At 69.3% G+C, this 15238-nt stretch overlaps 1 protein-coding gene across 2 annotated transcripts in view; it reads right to left on the bottom strand.

Moving 5' to 3' along the window:
• The window catches only part of PPFIA1 (PTPRF interacting protein alpha 1), a 31398-nt gene that overhangs the window by 11197 nt on the left and 4963 nt on the right, over positions 1 to 15238 (bottom strand). Inside the window, exons 8-22 of one of the 2 annotated variants that reach the window (XM_060184063.1) lie at positions 14223 to 14357; positions 13429 to 13512; positions 12010 to 12141; positions 11267 to 11329; positions 10842 to 10921; positions 8717 to 8849; positions 7434 to 7654; positions 6005 to 6227; positions 4292 to 4321; positions 3448 to 3590; positions 2962 to 3134; positions 2308 to 2401; positions 1012 to 1093; positions 724 to 924; positions 435 to 497 (exon numbers count right to left, since the gene is read on the bottom strand). In XM_060184063.1, the coding sequence (XP_060040046.1) occupies positions 435 to 497; positions 724 to 924; positions 1012 to 1093; positions 2308 to 2401; positions 2962 to 3134; positions 3448 to 3590; positions 4292 to 4321; positions 6005 to 6227; positions 7434 to 7654; positions 8717 to 8849; positions 10842 to 10921; positions 11267 to 11329; positions 12010 to 12141; positions 13429 to 13512; positions 14223 to 14357 (1857 nt within the window). The remainder of the gene's footprint in view (positions 1 to 434; positions 498 to 723; positions 925 to 1011; positions 1094 to 2307; positions 2402 to 2961; positions 3135 to 3447; positions 3591 to 4291; positions 4322 to 6004; positions 6228 to 7433; positions 7655 to 8716; positions 8850 to 10841; positions 10922 to 11266; positions 11330 to 12009; positions 12142 to 13428; positions 13513 to 14222; positions 14358 to 15238) is intronic. The other variant, XM_060184062.1, reaches the window with a different exon arrangement.

Raw genomic sequence — 15238 nt, forward strand, 5'->3', positions numbered from 1 at the left:
GTTACTGTGCGCGCTTAGTGTGCAGTTAGTGTGCGAGGTTAGTGTGTGCGGAGCACCGGCGGGGAGAGAGAGTCCAACCTGGGCCCAGCTGCCCTCCTCATCCTCCTGCCGCCAGGTGTCAGGATGCAAGAGAACACGGCCGTTAGTGGGGGGCCAGGGCGGGCATGCGGGTGCGGGGTGCAGGGGGCACGCGGGGAGCGGCAGGGCGGGGGAGCACGGCAGGGTGGAGGGGGTGGCGTGCGGGGTCGTGCGGCCCCCCGCCCGCCCTCATGCGTGACAGCATGCGACCCCGGGGCCCAGGAAGCGCAGCGGGGCGTGGGGGCTCTGCCGGGCGGGCGGCGGGGCTGGGGTGGGGTGTCGTCCCACAGGCGGCCACGCGAGGGCCGAGGGGGGCGGGGCGGGAGCTTGGCCCTGACTGACCGGCCGTGACTGACCGTCTGGGGCGCGGCCGTGAGCGTCTCCATCTCCTCGTGCGTCAGCCAGACGGTTCCCGAGCTCTGGGTGACCCGCGGGCGGGCGGGCGGGCGAGTGAGCGAGAGCGGGGCTGGGAGACGGACGGGGCTGGCGGCCCTTTCAGGACCCCGAGGACCGGCGTCTCCCCCACACGGCCCCCAACTCCGCGGGCGGCCGCCCCCGCGTGACCCCAGCCGCCCATGCCCTGCCCTGCCTGTCCTGAGCCCCAGGTCCCCAGAGGCCGCCCGCCCCAGGCGCATGCACACGCACCGTGCGGGAGGTGGGCGGCGCGGAGGGGCTGGTGAGCGACATGATCTCCTGGATGGCCAGCCGCAGCTTGAGCCGGTGCAGCGGGTTGCTGATGCCGATCTCGCGCTGGATCTCCGTGTCCGACAGCGCGGACATGATGGCGCCACTCTTGACGTTGGCCCGGCAGGCGGCCACGTACCAGGCCGGCATGCCCACCCAGAGCTGGGGGACGGGGTCGGGCAGGGTCAGCCTCGCGCCGGGGCAGGCCCACCCAGAGCTGGGGTGCCCCGCCCTGCCAGGGTCTCTCACCTCCAGCCACACGACCACCGTGGGCCCGTCCCACTGGGCGAAGGGCAGGCCTTGGCGGCGGGCCTCCTCCAGCAGCTCGTGTCTGCAAACACAGGGTGCTCGCCAGGGCCCGCGCCCACTGACCCGCCCGCCAGCAGGAGGCCCGGCCGCGGGGTGCTGGCGGCCACAGGTGAGCTCCCGCTGCTCCAGGGAGTCTACTTTGTGCTGGGACACAGACAGACTCGGGAGCTTCCCCCAGTGCTGCTGTGGCCTCCGGGGTGGTGCCGGCCCCGACCCAGGCTGTGTGCTCGGGGGGCCGGGGCCCGCCCAGTGAGCTCACTCTCGGGCCTCGGGCCTCACAGGCATTTTCGAGAGGTCGACGGTCTCCTCACCCCGGCGGCCCTGGACACCGTCCACTCTGGCACCGGAACCAGGACGGCCAGGAGAGGACACGCGTCGCCTGCTACAGGACTTGGGAGAATCACGGATGTTCCCGGCGGGGCGGGCGGTGCAGGCAGGCTGAGCACACGCTACCACAATAAAGGACCTGGGTTCGAGCCCCAGCACCCCCCACGGGAGGCCGGAGGCCGTGGTCCCCGCGTCTGTGAGGACTGAGGTCTCGGCGCAGCACGAGCCCGCGAGCCCCTGGGCCGTGGGCGGCTCTGGTCTGTGGTCTCCCACGGCCCCGCGGCCGTCTCTGAGGTTCATCGACAGACAAGTTCCCGTTCTCGCAGCCAGGCACTCGCCCGCAGACTCCAGCGGTCCTTGTTTTACCCAGGGTGTCCAAAACGCGCCTGGCTTTTCCCCCAAGACGCTTCAATTCCTAAACCGAAGCTGGAAGCCACGGCCCGCGCCCAACAGAGACTCAGTGGGTCCAGGCTGTGGGAGGGAAGGAGGGAGCAAGCAACCGCACAGGACCACGCGGGAGGCACCTTCGTGGCGTCAGTGACAGCACAGGCCGAGTCCTCGTCCGCTCGTCCGCGCGCGCGCGCACACACACACACACGCACACACACACACTGCCCTTGTCCCTCCACACACACACACGCACACACACACACGCACACACACACTGTGCTGCGGTGGGAGGGGGAGCTCTCAGGCGGTGGGGCTCACACGCCGCATCACGTCCCAGGAGAGCGTTGGTGGGGCCCGGGGACGGCACAGACTCTCCTGCCGCAGGCCCCGAGGTGCCGGGTTCAGGGCCCAGCTCAGCGCCCGGCTCGGCGGGGCCCCGGGCTTTCTCCGTCTCTCCCGCCAACCAAGGCCGCCGGCTGGAGTCCAGTCAGGACAGGTGACACGGGACGAGAGACTCACTTTTTCTGGAGCTTCCGCGTCTTCTCGGCCTGCGCGCCCAGCTTGCCGAGGGCCGGGGCGTCCTGCGCGGAGCCTTCTGCTTCGGAGGCGCCAGCTGTGGGGAAGCAGGGAGGTGAGAGAAGGCGACCGGGGTGCCCACAGCCACGGAAACTGTGCGGGGGGGGGGGGGGGGGGGGGCGGCGTCCCTGTGCCCAGGGACCCGGGTTCGAGCTCCTGGGCCTCACCTGCAGGGGGGAGTCTTAAGTGTGGAGACGCAGGGCTGCAGGTGTCTCTCTATCTCCCTCTAGCCTTTTCCTCTTAGTTTCTCTGTTTCTAGCGATCGATAAACTATTTTAAGGGAGGCCAGGTGGGGGGAAGCACCCGGCTGATCGCACATGTCACAGTGCGCAAGGACCCGGGTTCGAGCCCCCAGTCCCCACCTGCAGGGGGAAAGCTTTGCGAGCGGTGAAGCAGGGCTGCAGGGGTCCCTCTCTCTCCCTCCCCCCCCCTTGATTTCCGGCTGTCTCTAATAAATATAGGTTTAATAAAGAAGAAAGATCACGAGGGGGAGTTTCTGTCAAGACAGTGACCCCCAGGGCCGCAGAGCAACCCCGGGCCAGGAGGCGCCAGAAGAGGGAGGTTCTCCGGGCGCCACCGGTGGGGGAGGCCGCCCACCTTGGCCGAGGGGCTCCCTGCCCGCGGGCCCAGGCCGGCCCTTCTCTTTCTTGCTGAAGAGCCGGCCGATGGAGGACTTGAGGCCCTTCCTGCGGGGCGCCTTGTGCAGCGAGTCCTGGCTGCTGCTGCTGCTGCTGGGGTTGCTCACCGGGCCGTCCTGCGAGCCTGTGGAGCTGGGGGCGGGGGTCGTCACGGGTTGCTCGCCGGGCCCGGCCGTTGGAGCCCCTGGAGCTGGGGCGGGGGCCTCACAGGCCGCCCAGACGCACAGCCGCTGACATGCCCGCCCGCAGATGGCTCACGGCCACCCCTGGCCCGGGCAAGCCCCGGAACCACATGGGAGGGCCTGCGGCCACAGGGGAAGCTCCAGAGCCCCCCACCCCACCCCGGGAAACGGCGGTGCCCCTGCGCCAGCGAGGCCTGCCGGGAAGGAGCCAGGTGCCCGTGGGCTTCTGGACCCCACCGCCCGGGCCGAGGCCGAGGGCTTACTTCCTCAGGTCCTGGACGTCCTCGTGGCTGACCGTGTGCGGAGCGCCCTTGTGCAGCCGCGGTGACCGTGGGGACGGGGGTGGCGACGTCTCGCACCTGATTGTTGTCTTGTCGTCTCGCGTGTCCTCGCGGGACCCGGGCAGCTGAGGGCGGGCGGGGGAGGGTGGATCACCCTCGGCCAGGGACCCTCTTCCCAGCCCCTCCGGAACTATCCCGGCCACAGTGAGGGGGGCTCGGGGCACAGTCTGCAGGCCGGGCGGGGAGGACACGGGGTCTCCCGAGTGCGGCGTCTGCAGGTCTGTCCCCGGCCGGGGGTGGATGCCTACAGGGTGGGCGCGGGGCGGGGGCAGGATCGCCCGTGGCTTTGAGACAGGACCCCACCGGCTACGCAGGTGGCAGGAGGGCTGCTGGGCTGGGCTGAGCTGGGGGGGCCAGGCAGCGACCCCCCCAGGAGAAAGGCCAAGGCCAGTGGAGGGGGTGTCCGGGCCAGGCGCAGTGCACAGGGGGCCCAGGGCCGGAGGGTGGCGGGAGAGCCTGGCCGGAGCAGGGACGTGGGGCTCCTGGCGTGGCTGTTGGCGAGGCCTCAGGCTCTCCTCCACGGAGAGCTGGGGGGGGGGGGGGCGGCACGGGCAGCCCCGGTGCTGCGGTCGAGGGGTAACCCCGGGTCTGCCAGAGACCAGCCGTGACCAGGGGGTGGTAGGTAGCCGGATGGTCCCTGGCGGAAGGGCCGCCCTGAGCGCCAGCCGGGCCCTGGTGGGGGCACAGTCACACAGAGCAACTGGTGGTCGCCCGCCCGGCGGGCTGCACAGAGCCCACAGGCACATTCTGTCGCTGGACACTGTACCTTTCTGCGGTGCTTCCTTAAGTCACTAGGCTGACAGGCATGTGAAGAGATGGGGGGGGGAGGAAGAAGGGGAGACGGGGAGAGAGAGGGGGGGAGAGGGGGAGAGGGGGAAAGGGGGAGGGGGAGACGGGGAGAGGGGGAGAGGGAGAGGGGGGAGAGGGGGAGGGGGAGGGGGAGAGGGAGAGGGAGAGGGGGAGACGGGGAGAGGGGGAGAGGGAAAGGGGGGAGAGGGGGAGAAGGAAAGAGGGGGAGAGGGGGAGAGGGGGAGAGGGAGAGGGGGGAGAGGGAGAGGGGGAGGGGGAGAGGGAGAGGGAGAGGGGGAGACGGGGAGAGGGAAAGAGGGGGAGAGGGGGAGAGGGAAAGAGGGGGAGAGGGGGAGAGGGAGAGAGGGGAGACGGGGAGAGGGAAAGAGGGGGAGAGGGGGAGAGGGAAAGAGGGGGAGAGGGAGAGAGGGAGAGAGGGGGAGAGGGAGACGGGGAGAGGGGGAGAGGGAGAGAGGGGGAGAGGGAGAGGGGGAGAGGGGGAGGGGGAGAGGGGGGCAGAGAGGGGGAGAGGGGGAGAGAGAGAGGGGGAGAGGGGGGGAGAGGGGGAGAGGGAGAGCAGATTCAGCCACGGGCTCGGCTGGGTAGGCGGAAGAGCGCAGCCCGGCCTGGCGGCAGACGCCTCAGACAAGCAGCTCAGAGGCGCTGCGTCTCGTGACCCGGCCGGGCTGGTCCTCTGAGCCAGACCAGGGCCACGCGCCAGCCACCTCGGGGAGTCTCTCCCGTCTCTCAGCACGGGCCGGCTCAAACCCCCACCCGGAACTCAAGCCAGGGCCGGGCAGTGGAGCAGCTGGCTGAGCGCGCGCACTACAGGGCACGAGGACCCACCCGGATTTGAGGGTTCAGGCCCCAGTCCGCACCTGTGGGGAGCAAGCTTCACGGGTGCCGAAGCGGGGCTGCAGGGGTCTCCGTCTCTCTCCGACATGAAAGAGCACGGCAAGCTAACACTCCCACAGACAGCAGCGCCCAGAGCCCACGGGGACCCGCGAGGGGGGCATTCAGACCGAGCCCTCGACACGCACCCGAGGGGGCTGCGGGCCAGACTACCCTCGGTCCCGCGTGCAGATGCCTTTCCATGGCAGGTGTGCAGACCCGCCCCAGCTTGAGAAAATGCCCAAGCGACCCACTGGGTGGCCCCCGCTCTGCGGCGACCGCTGGGGGCCGGGTGTTTAGGCGCTCAGCACGCGGGGCGCAGGAGAGGGAGAGGGAGAGGGAGAGGGAGAGGGAGAGGGAGAGGGAGAGGGAGAGGGAGAGGGAGAGGCAGAGGCAGAGGCAGAGGGAGAGGGAGAGGGAGGCCCCGGGCCGCACCCCCAGCTCCACAGCGGCACCCGGACGGACAGGTGGACTCCGCGGATGGCAGCTGCTCGGGTTCCCACCTCCCGCCAATGACAACCCATGAGCTGGGAAGCCGCTGTCCACGAGGCTGACGGGGGAACAGAAGCCCAGGAAGGGGCAGGTGAGCTGCGTGGGCAGGGCGGAGCCAGGAAGCGGAGGCGGGAGCAGCCCAGCCAGGAGAACAGCAGCTGCGGGCTCAGCCTGCGGGACCGGCCCGGCCCGGCGTGTGCTCAGTGTGACTGACAGCATGAACGGGCGGCAGAAAAGGGCGTCCAAGCGGGACTCCCGGGTGGGCCAGGCACCCGCTCAGAGAGCTCTGGGCGAGGAGGGCACCTACCAGCGTCATGACCCCCAGCCTGTCCACCTCCCGGGCCGGGCTGTGCGGGATCCTGCGGGGCGTGGAGCGGCCGCTGGTGGGCGGAGAGGAGGCGGCGGCGGGGTGGGGCGGGATGGAGCTCATGGACCTGAAGTGGCCGAGGCCGTCCAGGCCGCCGCTGCCCACGCGGCTCTCAATCTCCTCCGCCCGCTGCTCCGTGTTCTCCTTCTCCTCCTGGATCAGCCTGCAACAGAGACAGGCGGGCCGCATCGCTCACGGGCCCCCCGGCCGCCAGGGTCCTGAACACGCTGGCCGGTGACGCCGCAGCTGGAGCGCCCGGCCTCCCGTCGGGCACGGACCTGCCTGTCCAGCTGCAGGTCAGAAGCTCTTATGTTAAAAAGGACAAAGAGGGTTAGGCGGTGGCGCAGCGGATTAAGCGCACGTGGCACAAAGCGCAAGGACCGGCGGAAGGATCCCGGTTCGAGCCCCCGGGCTCCCCACCTGCAGGGGAGTCGCTTCCTGGGCGGTGAAGCAGGTCTGCGGGTGTCTGTCTTTCTCTCCCCCTCTCTGTCTTCCCCTCCTCTCTCCACTTCTCTCTGTCCTGTCCAATAGCCGTGACATCAGTAACGACTACAACAATAAAACAGCAAGGGCAACAAAAGAGAATAAATATTACAAAGTTTAAAAAATAAAAATAGAGCAGTTTGGGGTTTCTACAGCCTCCAACCTCCTCCCCGTGGCAAGGCTGGTCGAGGAGCTGGGCGCCGGGCCCACCCGGAGCTGAGCCCCGTCTCGACCCCGAGGCCCAGGTGGGCAGCTCACACTTGAGTCTGCACACCACCCTTTCCTTAAGGGGCCTGGAAGTGAGCGAGACCCGCTCGGTGCAGAAGAGGGAGGACCTGGGTTCAAGCCCCGTCCTTGTCGCCTGCAGGGGAGAAGCTTCACCAACGGTGAGGAAGTACTGCGGGTCTCTCCTCTTGCTTCCCGTCTCTACCCAGTAAGAAAGAGACTGTTAACAGACTTAGAAGAACGACTTGGAGCGAATACTGGCTCACGTTTCTGTGCACAAGGACCTGGGTTCAAGCCCCCGCTCTCCACCTGCAGGGTGGGGCCTTCAAGGGCAGTGAAGCAGGGCTGTCTCTCTCTCTGTCCTATTACAAAAAAAAAAAATAGGTGGGAGAGAAAAAAAAAAAGAAACACGGCCGCCAGGAGAGGTGGATTCCCGTGCTGGACTGAGCCCGTGACAACCCCGGTGGCAGCGAAATACATAAATACAGAGAGAGTGAATCTGACGAAAAAAAGGACCACCACCACCGCCTCTGTCTGAACAAAAACGGAAAGGAGCTGCGTGAAGCGTGTAAGGCCCAGGTTCGAGGCCCTACACTTGGGGGCCCAGGCCGCCCAGAGCTCAGGGTCCGAGGCGAGGACTGAGCGGGCCGGCGCCGCCCACCTGATCTCCTTGTTGATGGCGTCCAGCTGCTCCTGCAGCATGAGCGCCAGCGTCTGGGCGTCGGCCTGCCCGCTGGGCGACAGGAGCCCAGCCGGACCCAGCAGGCCGGCCCGCTCATCCTCGTCCGACATGTCCGCGTCGCTCTCGAACGCCTGGGCCACGTTGGCCAGCACGCTGGCCTGCTGGGCACGCTCCCAGTCCTGTTCATCCAGCGTCTGCACCTGGAAGGGGTGGGGCCAGCGGGGGAGACGGCGGCTCAGCTCACACCCGGACAGCCGCCTGCCTCGCCACCCGGCCAGGACACAAGACACCTCGGCCCGGCTCCTCCGCTCGCTGGCAGGTGCTCCCAGGCGGTGCCTGGGCTTGAACCTGGCTCTCCTCTGCGGGGCCAGGCGTGGGCTCTTCGGGCTCAACTATGCCCTGGGCCCCAAGGCTCGGAGCCTGGAAAGGGGGCCGGGAGCTGCCAACCCACGGAGCAGGCAGCAGGGAAGGGGCTGGCACCAGGGGCATCTCACTGCATCTCACTGCCACCTCCCTGCCCTCCCTGGAGACGGGACGGAAGCCCCTGGGAGGTGGCGCGGTGACCAGTGTGGGAGCCGTGCGTGTGAGGGGCAGACTGGGCCTGGGAATCACGTGCCCCGAGCTAACCACAGGACCTTGAGGGGAGGGGGGGGGCAGCAGTTGGAGCTGCAGGAAGTGGCAGGTGCCCAACGGCTGGGTTCACCATCAGGGTACGGGGAGGGGGGTGGTGGGCATGCCCTGAACCTCCTCCTTGGGGACAGAGCGGGGAGGGCACCAGTGACTGCTGGCGGCTGCAGCTCAGAGGCCGCTGTGCGAGCCCCACTCGCCCTGCTGTGCCCCGCGGGGCCGGGAGCCGAGGGCAGCCCCTGGCGAGGGGCACACCTGGAGGCCGGGCCCCATGTCCCGTTTAGTCACTCCACCGGCCGCCCCCCTCCTGACTCCGCTTCCCACCTGCTCCCGGGCTCCCAGCCACCCAGGTCCTGCCCCTGGGTCTGCGCCTCCTGGCACCCCCACCCAGAGGCGGTGAGCAGACAGGCCGAGGGGCTGTGACCCCTCCCGTGCCCCAGGTCACGGGGACCCTGCCCGCCTCTCCTCTGCTGCGGCCAACGCCAGGCCCAGACGACCGTCCCGGGAGCCAGACAGAGGCTGGGGACGGAGGCACACCAGTGCGCTGTGCCCACCCAGAGCCGGCGGCAGAAGGGGAGCACAGCACAGTCCGGCGGGCGCTTGGGGGGCGCGGTCTCGGGGAAGGGGCTCCTTGCCTTGCAGGGTTCGTCGCGCAGTGCGGCCAGCCGGCCTTTCTGGGGACGCCTCAGCACCCCACCGCCAAAGGAGTCCGAAGGGCCGTCGGCCACGGGGAACCTAAAGTCGGGGACGCTGCCCAGGTGGGGTCGGCTGAGGCGGGACAGAGAAGGGGACCGGCGTCAGGCGGGGCAGGGGCTGACCCCGGGCGGAAGGAGCCCTCACAGGGGAGGGCCTCACCCCAGCCACACCTCCCCCCAGCCCCTCCGGAGACGGCGCTGGGGCCGAGACGAGAGGGAAGGTGACGGCGGTGGTGTGGGACCCGCCTGAGTGACCCTCAGCCCTCAGCCCTCAGCCCGCCCCCCCCCCCGCCCGGGCTGCCCCTCTCGGGGCTCGTCTAGATTCTGCGCAGGGAGCCCAGCGCCGGGCTCACTCCACCTGGCCGCACACGTCTCTCACTTCCCAGAGACCTCGGCGGGGCGGAGACAGCCCACTGGGACAATGCCCCAGGTTCGAGCCCAGCCCCCACACTGAAGGAACTTTCAGTGCCGTGGTGTCTGTCCCCCCCACACCCCAGATCTCTCTGCCTCTATCTGAAAAAAAGAAAGGGCAGGCAGTGATGACTCCGGTTAAGTGCACACGGCACAAAGCGTGGGGACCCAAACGAGGATCCCAGTTTAAGCCCCCGGCTCCCCGCCTGCAGGGGGGTCACTTCAGGGGTGGTGAAGCATGTCTGCAAGTATCTTTCTCTATCTCCCCTCCCATTTCAAGTTTTCTGTCCTGTGGAATAAAATGAAAAAGCACAGCGGCCAGCAACAGTGAATTCAGTGCCAGCACCAGCACCGAGCACCGAGCCCCAGTGGTGACCCTGGAGGCAAAAGCAGAAGAAAAAGGAAAGGAAAGGAACTCCCGCCTTCTGGCCGCGAGGCAACGGGACCCCCCAAGCCCGGAATTGTGCAGACCGCAGCCCCAGCCCCTCCAGTCCCGCCGGCAGCGGGCGGCCCGGGTGCCTGCGGCTCAGCTCCTCCAGGGAGCAGACGCCCTGCGAGCCCTCCGCCGAGCCGCTGGTGGGAGGCCCCCAGGTCCCCCCGCAGCAGCCCCCCCCCCCCCCGGCCGTGCAGCCACCCGAGACCCCAGCCACCCCACATCACGGCGAGTCCCTCTCGGCCAGTTTCTGCCCTGATACGCTCACTCCTTGTTGGACTGCTTCTAATTCTGCTTCTAAGACCCTTCTGTCTCATTGGTTTAATCCCCCCTGCTCAATACTGCATTCTGTTTACATGACACTGTTAACTAGGCACGGCCCTGCCTCCAGGGCATGGGCTTAATCCTCACTGTTTTGCACGCTTTTCCCTTCTCCGCACCCCCTATCCTATGTACATCTTCTTCCAAGCTGACTCTTCCGCCTCAGGATCTATCCTGAAGGACGAGACTGCAGATTAGAGACGGGGCAATTCCTTCTCTCCTAAAGGAGTGGCCAGGGCTCTGCCCCCGCCCCACGTCCCCCCCACCCCGACGCTGTCGGCCCTCCCTGACCCCTGCCTTCCCTCTGGGATCGAACTCCGGGTGGGCAGCCCGCCCAGGCACCAGGGGCCTCCCACCCCTCCCGGCCCGAGCTGCCCCGGCACAGGGTCACTCCGGGCCGCCCACCCGCGGGGTCCCCACATGGGGCTGTGTCCCCTCCCCACGCCCGGCAGGGACACCCAGGCCTCCGCGCCCCAGCATGAGGAGCCCTCGGCCTCGGCACAGCCCCGGAACATCAGCTCGGACGCTCCCTGTGCTGCCGGCCGCAAGGTCACCCCCCCACCCCCGGGACAGAGGGGCCCTTCATGCGCAGAGGTCAGCGTCTTGCTCCCGCACCCGCCCGTGTCACCTCCTCCAGAGGCCCCGGGAGGTCATTAAAGTGACCGCTGCCCCTCCGGGCCGGGGCCACCACCCAGTCTGGGGGCGGCTGGCCCGTCCCGCACTCTGGCCGCCTGCTGACACAGCAGGGATCCGGACGGCAGGCCCAGCGAGCGAGGCTGTCGAGCAGTGAGGGGGGCCGGCCGCGGAGCCCCGACTGAGCCGAGCAGCCCGCACACAAGCCTTGAGCCGAGCAGCACGCCCCGCCCCGCCCCGCCCCGCCCACCCGGCCCGGCCTCATACCCGTGGTGGAGCTCGGGGCCTCGGAGCCGCATCTGATCCAGCTCAGCCCGCAGGACTTCGAGGCTCTGCACAAGCTGCTCCTGCAAGACAGCGGGTGACGGACGGGGAGGCTCGGGCACCGAGCACACCCGATGCCACACCGGCCCGTGCCACCCAGCGCCGCCCAGGGCCACTCACTGCCCGCCCGGGAGGATGCCCCCGAGGGCCCAGGTAAGCAAACACCGCCACTACCAGCCTTAGGTCTGTGCCGTCCGCCCGGCCATCACCGCCGGCACAGCGGGGCACCGGCCTCGCCTCACAGACGGGGCGGCCACGGGGGAGCCTGGCTTCCGGGCGGCTCCGGGCACAGGGCCCCGCGGGGAGCTGCGCCGGACCCCTCACACCCCGACTCTCCGCCGGCCTGGCCCCCGGGACCCCGTGGGTACCTTGTCCTGCCGTGTCGCCTCCAGCTGCTGCCTGGTGTTCTCCACCTCCCGCAACAGAGAGTTCTGGAAAAGACACAGGTGGTCCTCAGACGGCCTGTTTAATCATGGCGGCCGGCAGCCCCTTCGGAGGAGGCGTCCACAGGGATGTGACCTCTCCGGCTCTCAGCTTTGCAGACGCGAGCGCTGAACCGGCTTATTCCAGTTCTGGAAAATCCCAGAGCAGCAGAGACGTCCCTGCCCCCGGCTGACCAGGGCTCTGGGGCCACAGCGCCGCCCTCTGTGAAGGCCCATGTGGGACCAGCCTCTGGAGCCAGCAGCCTGGGGCCCCAGGAGTCCGGCCCCTCGAGGGAGGAAGGGAGGGAGGGAGGGAGGCCTCCTCCAGAGTTGGGGTCACTCCTCCGCTCTGGTCACAGGCACAGCATCCCCAGACAGCGAGCCGGGAACTGGATTCGGCTTCTCCCAAGGCCCAGGGAAGGGGGAAGGTGGGAGGGACTTGGGACCTGGCAGAGGTGAGGCCCGAGGGCGCAGCTGCCCCCAGAGCCTCAGCCAGGCCCACCTTGACCCCAGGGCAGCCGTCCCCTCCGTCCCCGCGGCCCGCGCCCACCTTGTCCCCCAGGGCGGCCGTCCCCTCCGTCCCCGCGGCCCGCGGCCACCTTGACCCCAGGGCGGCCGTCCCCTCCGTCCCCGCGCCCACCTTGTCCTCCAGGGCGGCCGTCCCCTCCGTCCCCGCGGCCCGCGCCCACCTTGTCCTCCAGGGCGGCCATCCTCTCCTTCAGGTGCAGCTGCAGCCGCTCGCTGGACTCGGACAGCAGCCTGTCCACCGTGTCCGACAGCCGCTTGTTGTGCTCCTCGTTCATCTTCTCCCTCTGCCGGGCCTGCGCGGGGGGGACACGGGACACGGCCGGTCAGTCGGTCGCGACCGGCCAGGCATCCCGTCCCCCCAGAGCCCTGCTCTGGCCCGGCTGATGGCGGCGCTCGGGATGGAGCCCGGGACCTCGCGCGGGGGCCGCTCTCCCTCGTGACCGCCGCTCTGTCCCCGGCCCCAGATCGCGCCTCACCGCCCGCCCACTAGGAAGCCGCAGGGTCGTCACCCCCGGGAGGACGAGGGGCCGTGAGGGGCCACCGACCCAGACTCTGGCGCGAGACTTGCCCGCCTGTGGTGTGGACACACACCGGGTCTGGGCTCCTCGGGAGAGATGGACGCTGTTCAAAGCCAGAGACGCGCGTCCCAGACTGGAGTCCCCGGCTCTGAGTCCCTACGTCGTCACCTGAGGTCCCGGCTCTGAGTCCCTACGTCACCTGAGGTCCCGGCTCTGAGTCCCTACGTCAACCCGACTTTGACCTAGCACGTTATGATCGGGCCCTCCTCCATCGCTATCGAACAGGCCATGGCCAGAGCGCCGCTATGTTCCATCGCTGGGGAGCCAGAGACGACCCGAACTGCCCCTGCGGCTCCAGACAGACGATGACCCACATAGTCAATGACTGCCACCTCTCCAGATTCAAAGGAGGTCTCGAAACTTTACATCAGGCTCAACCTGACGCTGTTGACTGGCTATGGAAGAAGGGCAAACGCTAGATAGAAGAAGTCCCTACATCACCTGAGATCCCGGCTCTGAGTCCCTACGTCACCTGAGGTCCCGGCTCTGAGTCCCTACGTCACCTGAGGTCCCCGGCGCCCCTTCCCAGGGAGGTGGCTGGGGTCACGGTACAGCACGTGGGGGCAAGCAGCCCACAACCCACCCTCCTGGGCACAGGGGCCCCTGGGCAGCAAGAGCAAGGCATGCTGGGAGGTGACAGCCATGATTCCGTCCGGGTGTCCTCACGTCCTACAGGCCCTGCCAGCCTCTAACCCGGGTCTAGGGGCAGAAACGCGCCCGAGCCGGGTCCTCGGCTCTGTCCCCCGGGGGTGAGTGCGCCCTGCTGGGAGCCACGAGGTGCTTCCGGGAGCCGAGGCCACAGGCTGGGTGTCGGCTGGACCCGCGGCCACGGAGGCCACTTCCCGGCTGTCCCTCGAGCCGCCCGTCCGACTTTCCGGGACCGAGGCGCCGCCCAGCCCCAGGCCCCACTCGGGGAGGTCAGGGAGCCCTGCCCTCAGCTCCCAGCCCCGTGCACCCAAAGGTGGTGCCGGAAGTCCCCCCGCCAGGCCCGCCCCGCCGCACCCGTTGCAGCTCCTGGTGCTTCTCCTCCAGCTGCGCCTCCAGCTGCCGCAGCTGCTCCTCAGTGTCGCCGTGCCGCTCCTCAGCCTGCCGAGACAGCCGAGTCGTGCCTGAGCCCGGGCTCGCGGGGAGGCGTGCTCCCCCACTCCCGGGCTGGGGACGGTGGGACGAGACGACGGGGAAGGAGAGATCGGGCCTTGAGGACAGACGACAGGACAGGGCAGGGCAGGGCAGGGCAAGGCAGGGCAGGAGGGCCGGACCCGGCGGGGGCAGGCCGACCAGCATCTCCTGCTACGTGGACCCCACCCGGGGTGGGGTCGCTGGCACTCCGCCCGGGCTGGCGCTGCGGCCGGGCCTGACGGGGGCCCACTGTTGCCGGCGGCCGGTCCCTTTCCCTTTCCCGCCGTTTGCTGGGACAGAGACTGAGGGAGGGAGAGAGGTGGGGAGGGGAGGGGAGGAGAGGCAGAGCGACAGGACGACAGCAGTACTTTCTTCACCGCCCCTGAAGCTTTTCCCCTGCAGGTGGGGAGCGGGGACTCGAGCCCAGGTCCTGGAGCACACTGAGCCTGAGCTGAACTGCTTGTGGTCCGCTCGGCCCCGGAGAGGGAACACTGTCCTCTCGGGGCCGCCGCTGCCGCAGCACATAGGGCCTCAGGCACCGACCGCACGAGCAGCCGTGACGCTCACGGGGACAGTATTGGGGACGCTCTCGAGGACGCTCACCGCAGGCCACACGAGGGGGACAGGGAGCAGCCCCCGGCACCGGCCCGCCCCGCGCCGCCCCGCAGAGGGCCCACCTTAGAGAGCGCGGCCACCCTCTGCGCCAGCTCGGCCTCCACCTCGGGCAGCGTCTCCGCCTTCCGCAGCGTCTGCTGCAGCCTCTGCTCCGCCAGCTCCAGCCGCTCCTGCAGCTGCCGGTTCCTGTCCTCCGTCTGCGGGGCAGAGTGCCGAGCGCCCTCACTGCCTCCCTGCCCCCCTGCCCTCACTGCCTCCCTGCCCCCCTGCCCTCACTGCCCCCCTACCCTCCCTGCCCCCCTGCCCTCCCTGCCCCCACTGCCCTCCCTGCCCCCACTGCCCTCCCTGGCCCCCTGCCCTCCCTGCCCCCCTGCCCTCCCTGCCCTCCCCATGCCCTCCCCGGGCCAAGCGGAGCTCGGGAGACCCGCGATGCGGTGCCATCAGCGGCTGCGAGGCTGGGAGGCGCCCCGAGCACGTGGCGGGAGCCGTGGCAGCTGCTGGTGGGAAGAAGCGCCCTGCACTGCAGCCGTGCTCCCCGTCCGGGTCTGTTTTGAGCTCTGCTTGCTTACTGGACAGGGCTGGCCAGAACTCGGGGGGACAGAGACCCCGCAGTGGCCCAGCGCAATACGGCGCCGCTCCCCGTCTCCCACCCCAGCAAGGCTGCGGCTCAGGACCAGTGAGATCACGGGTGACGAGAGCCGCGCCGAACCCCAACTGTCCCCATGAACCCCAGCTGTCCCCACGTGAGCGACAGGCGGCTCTCTCTCGCCTCAGGGCAGGCAGCCGGCAGGACGGTTTTGCAAACAGCGCTCTGTGCCTGGGGCCCTGAGTCCCAGGTTCAATCCCCAGCAGCGCGGCCAGAGCTGAGCAGGCGCTGGGCTCTGAGCGGCACCTCCCGCAGCTCGCCCGGCCCTCTGGGAGCCCCGGAGAACTCGGCACAGGGCACACGGCCCTCTCCACCCTTAGCGCAGAGGCGGGGGAGGCTGCACGTGGGTCTGACGCAGAGGCCCGGGTTCGATCCCCAGCGGCGCCAGCAGCGGCCAGAGCTGAGCAGCTCGGAAGCAGAAAGGAACCGGCT

Source organism: Erinaceus europaeus, unplaced genomic scaffold, assembly GCF_950295315.1.
Source record: "Erinaceus europaeus unplaced genomic scaffold, mEriEur2.1 scaffold_298, whole genome shotgun sequence".
NCBI lineage: Eukaryota > Metazoa > Chordata > Mammalia > Eulipotyphla > Erinaceidae > Erinaceus > Erinaceus europaeus.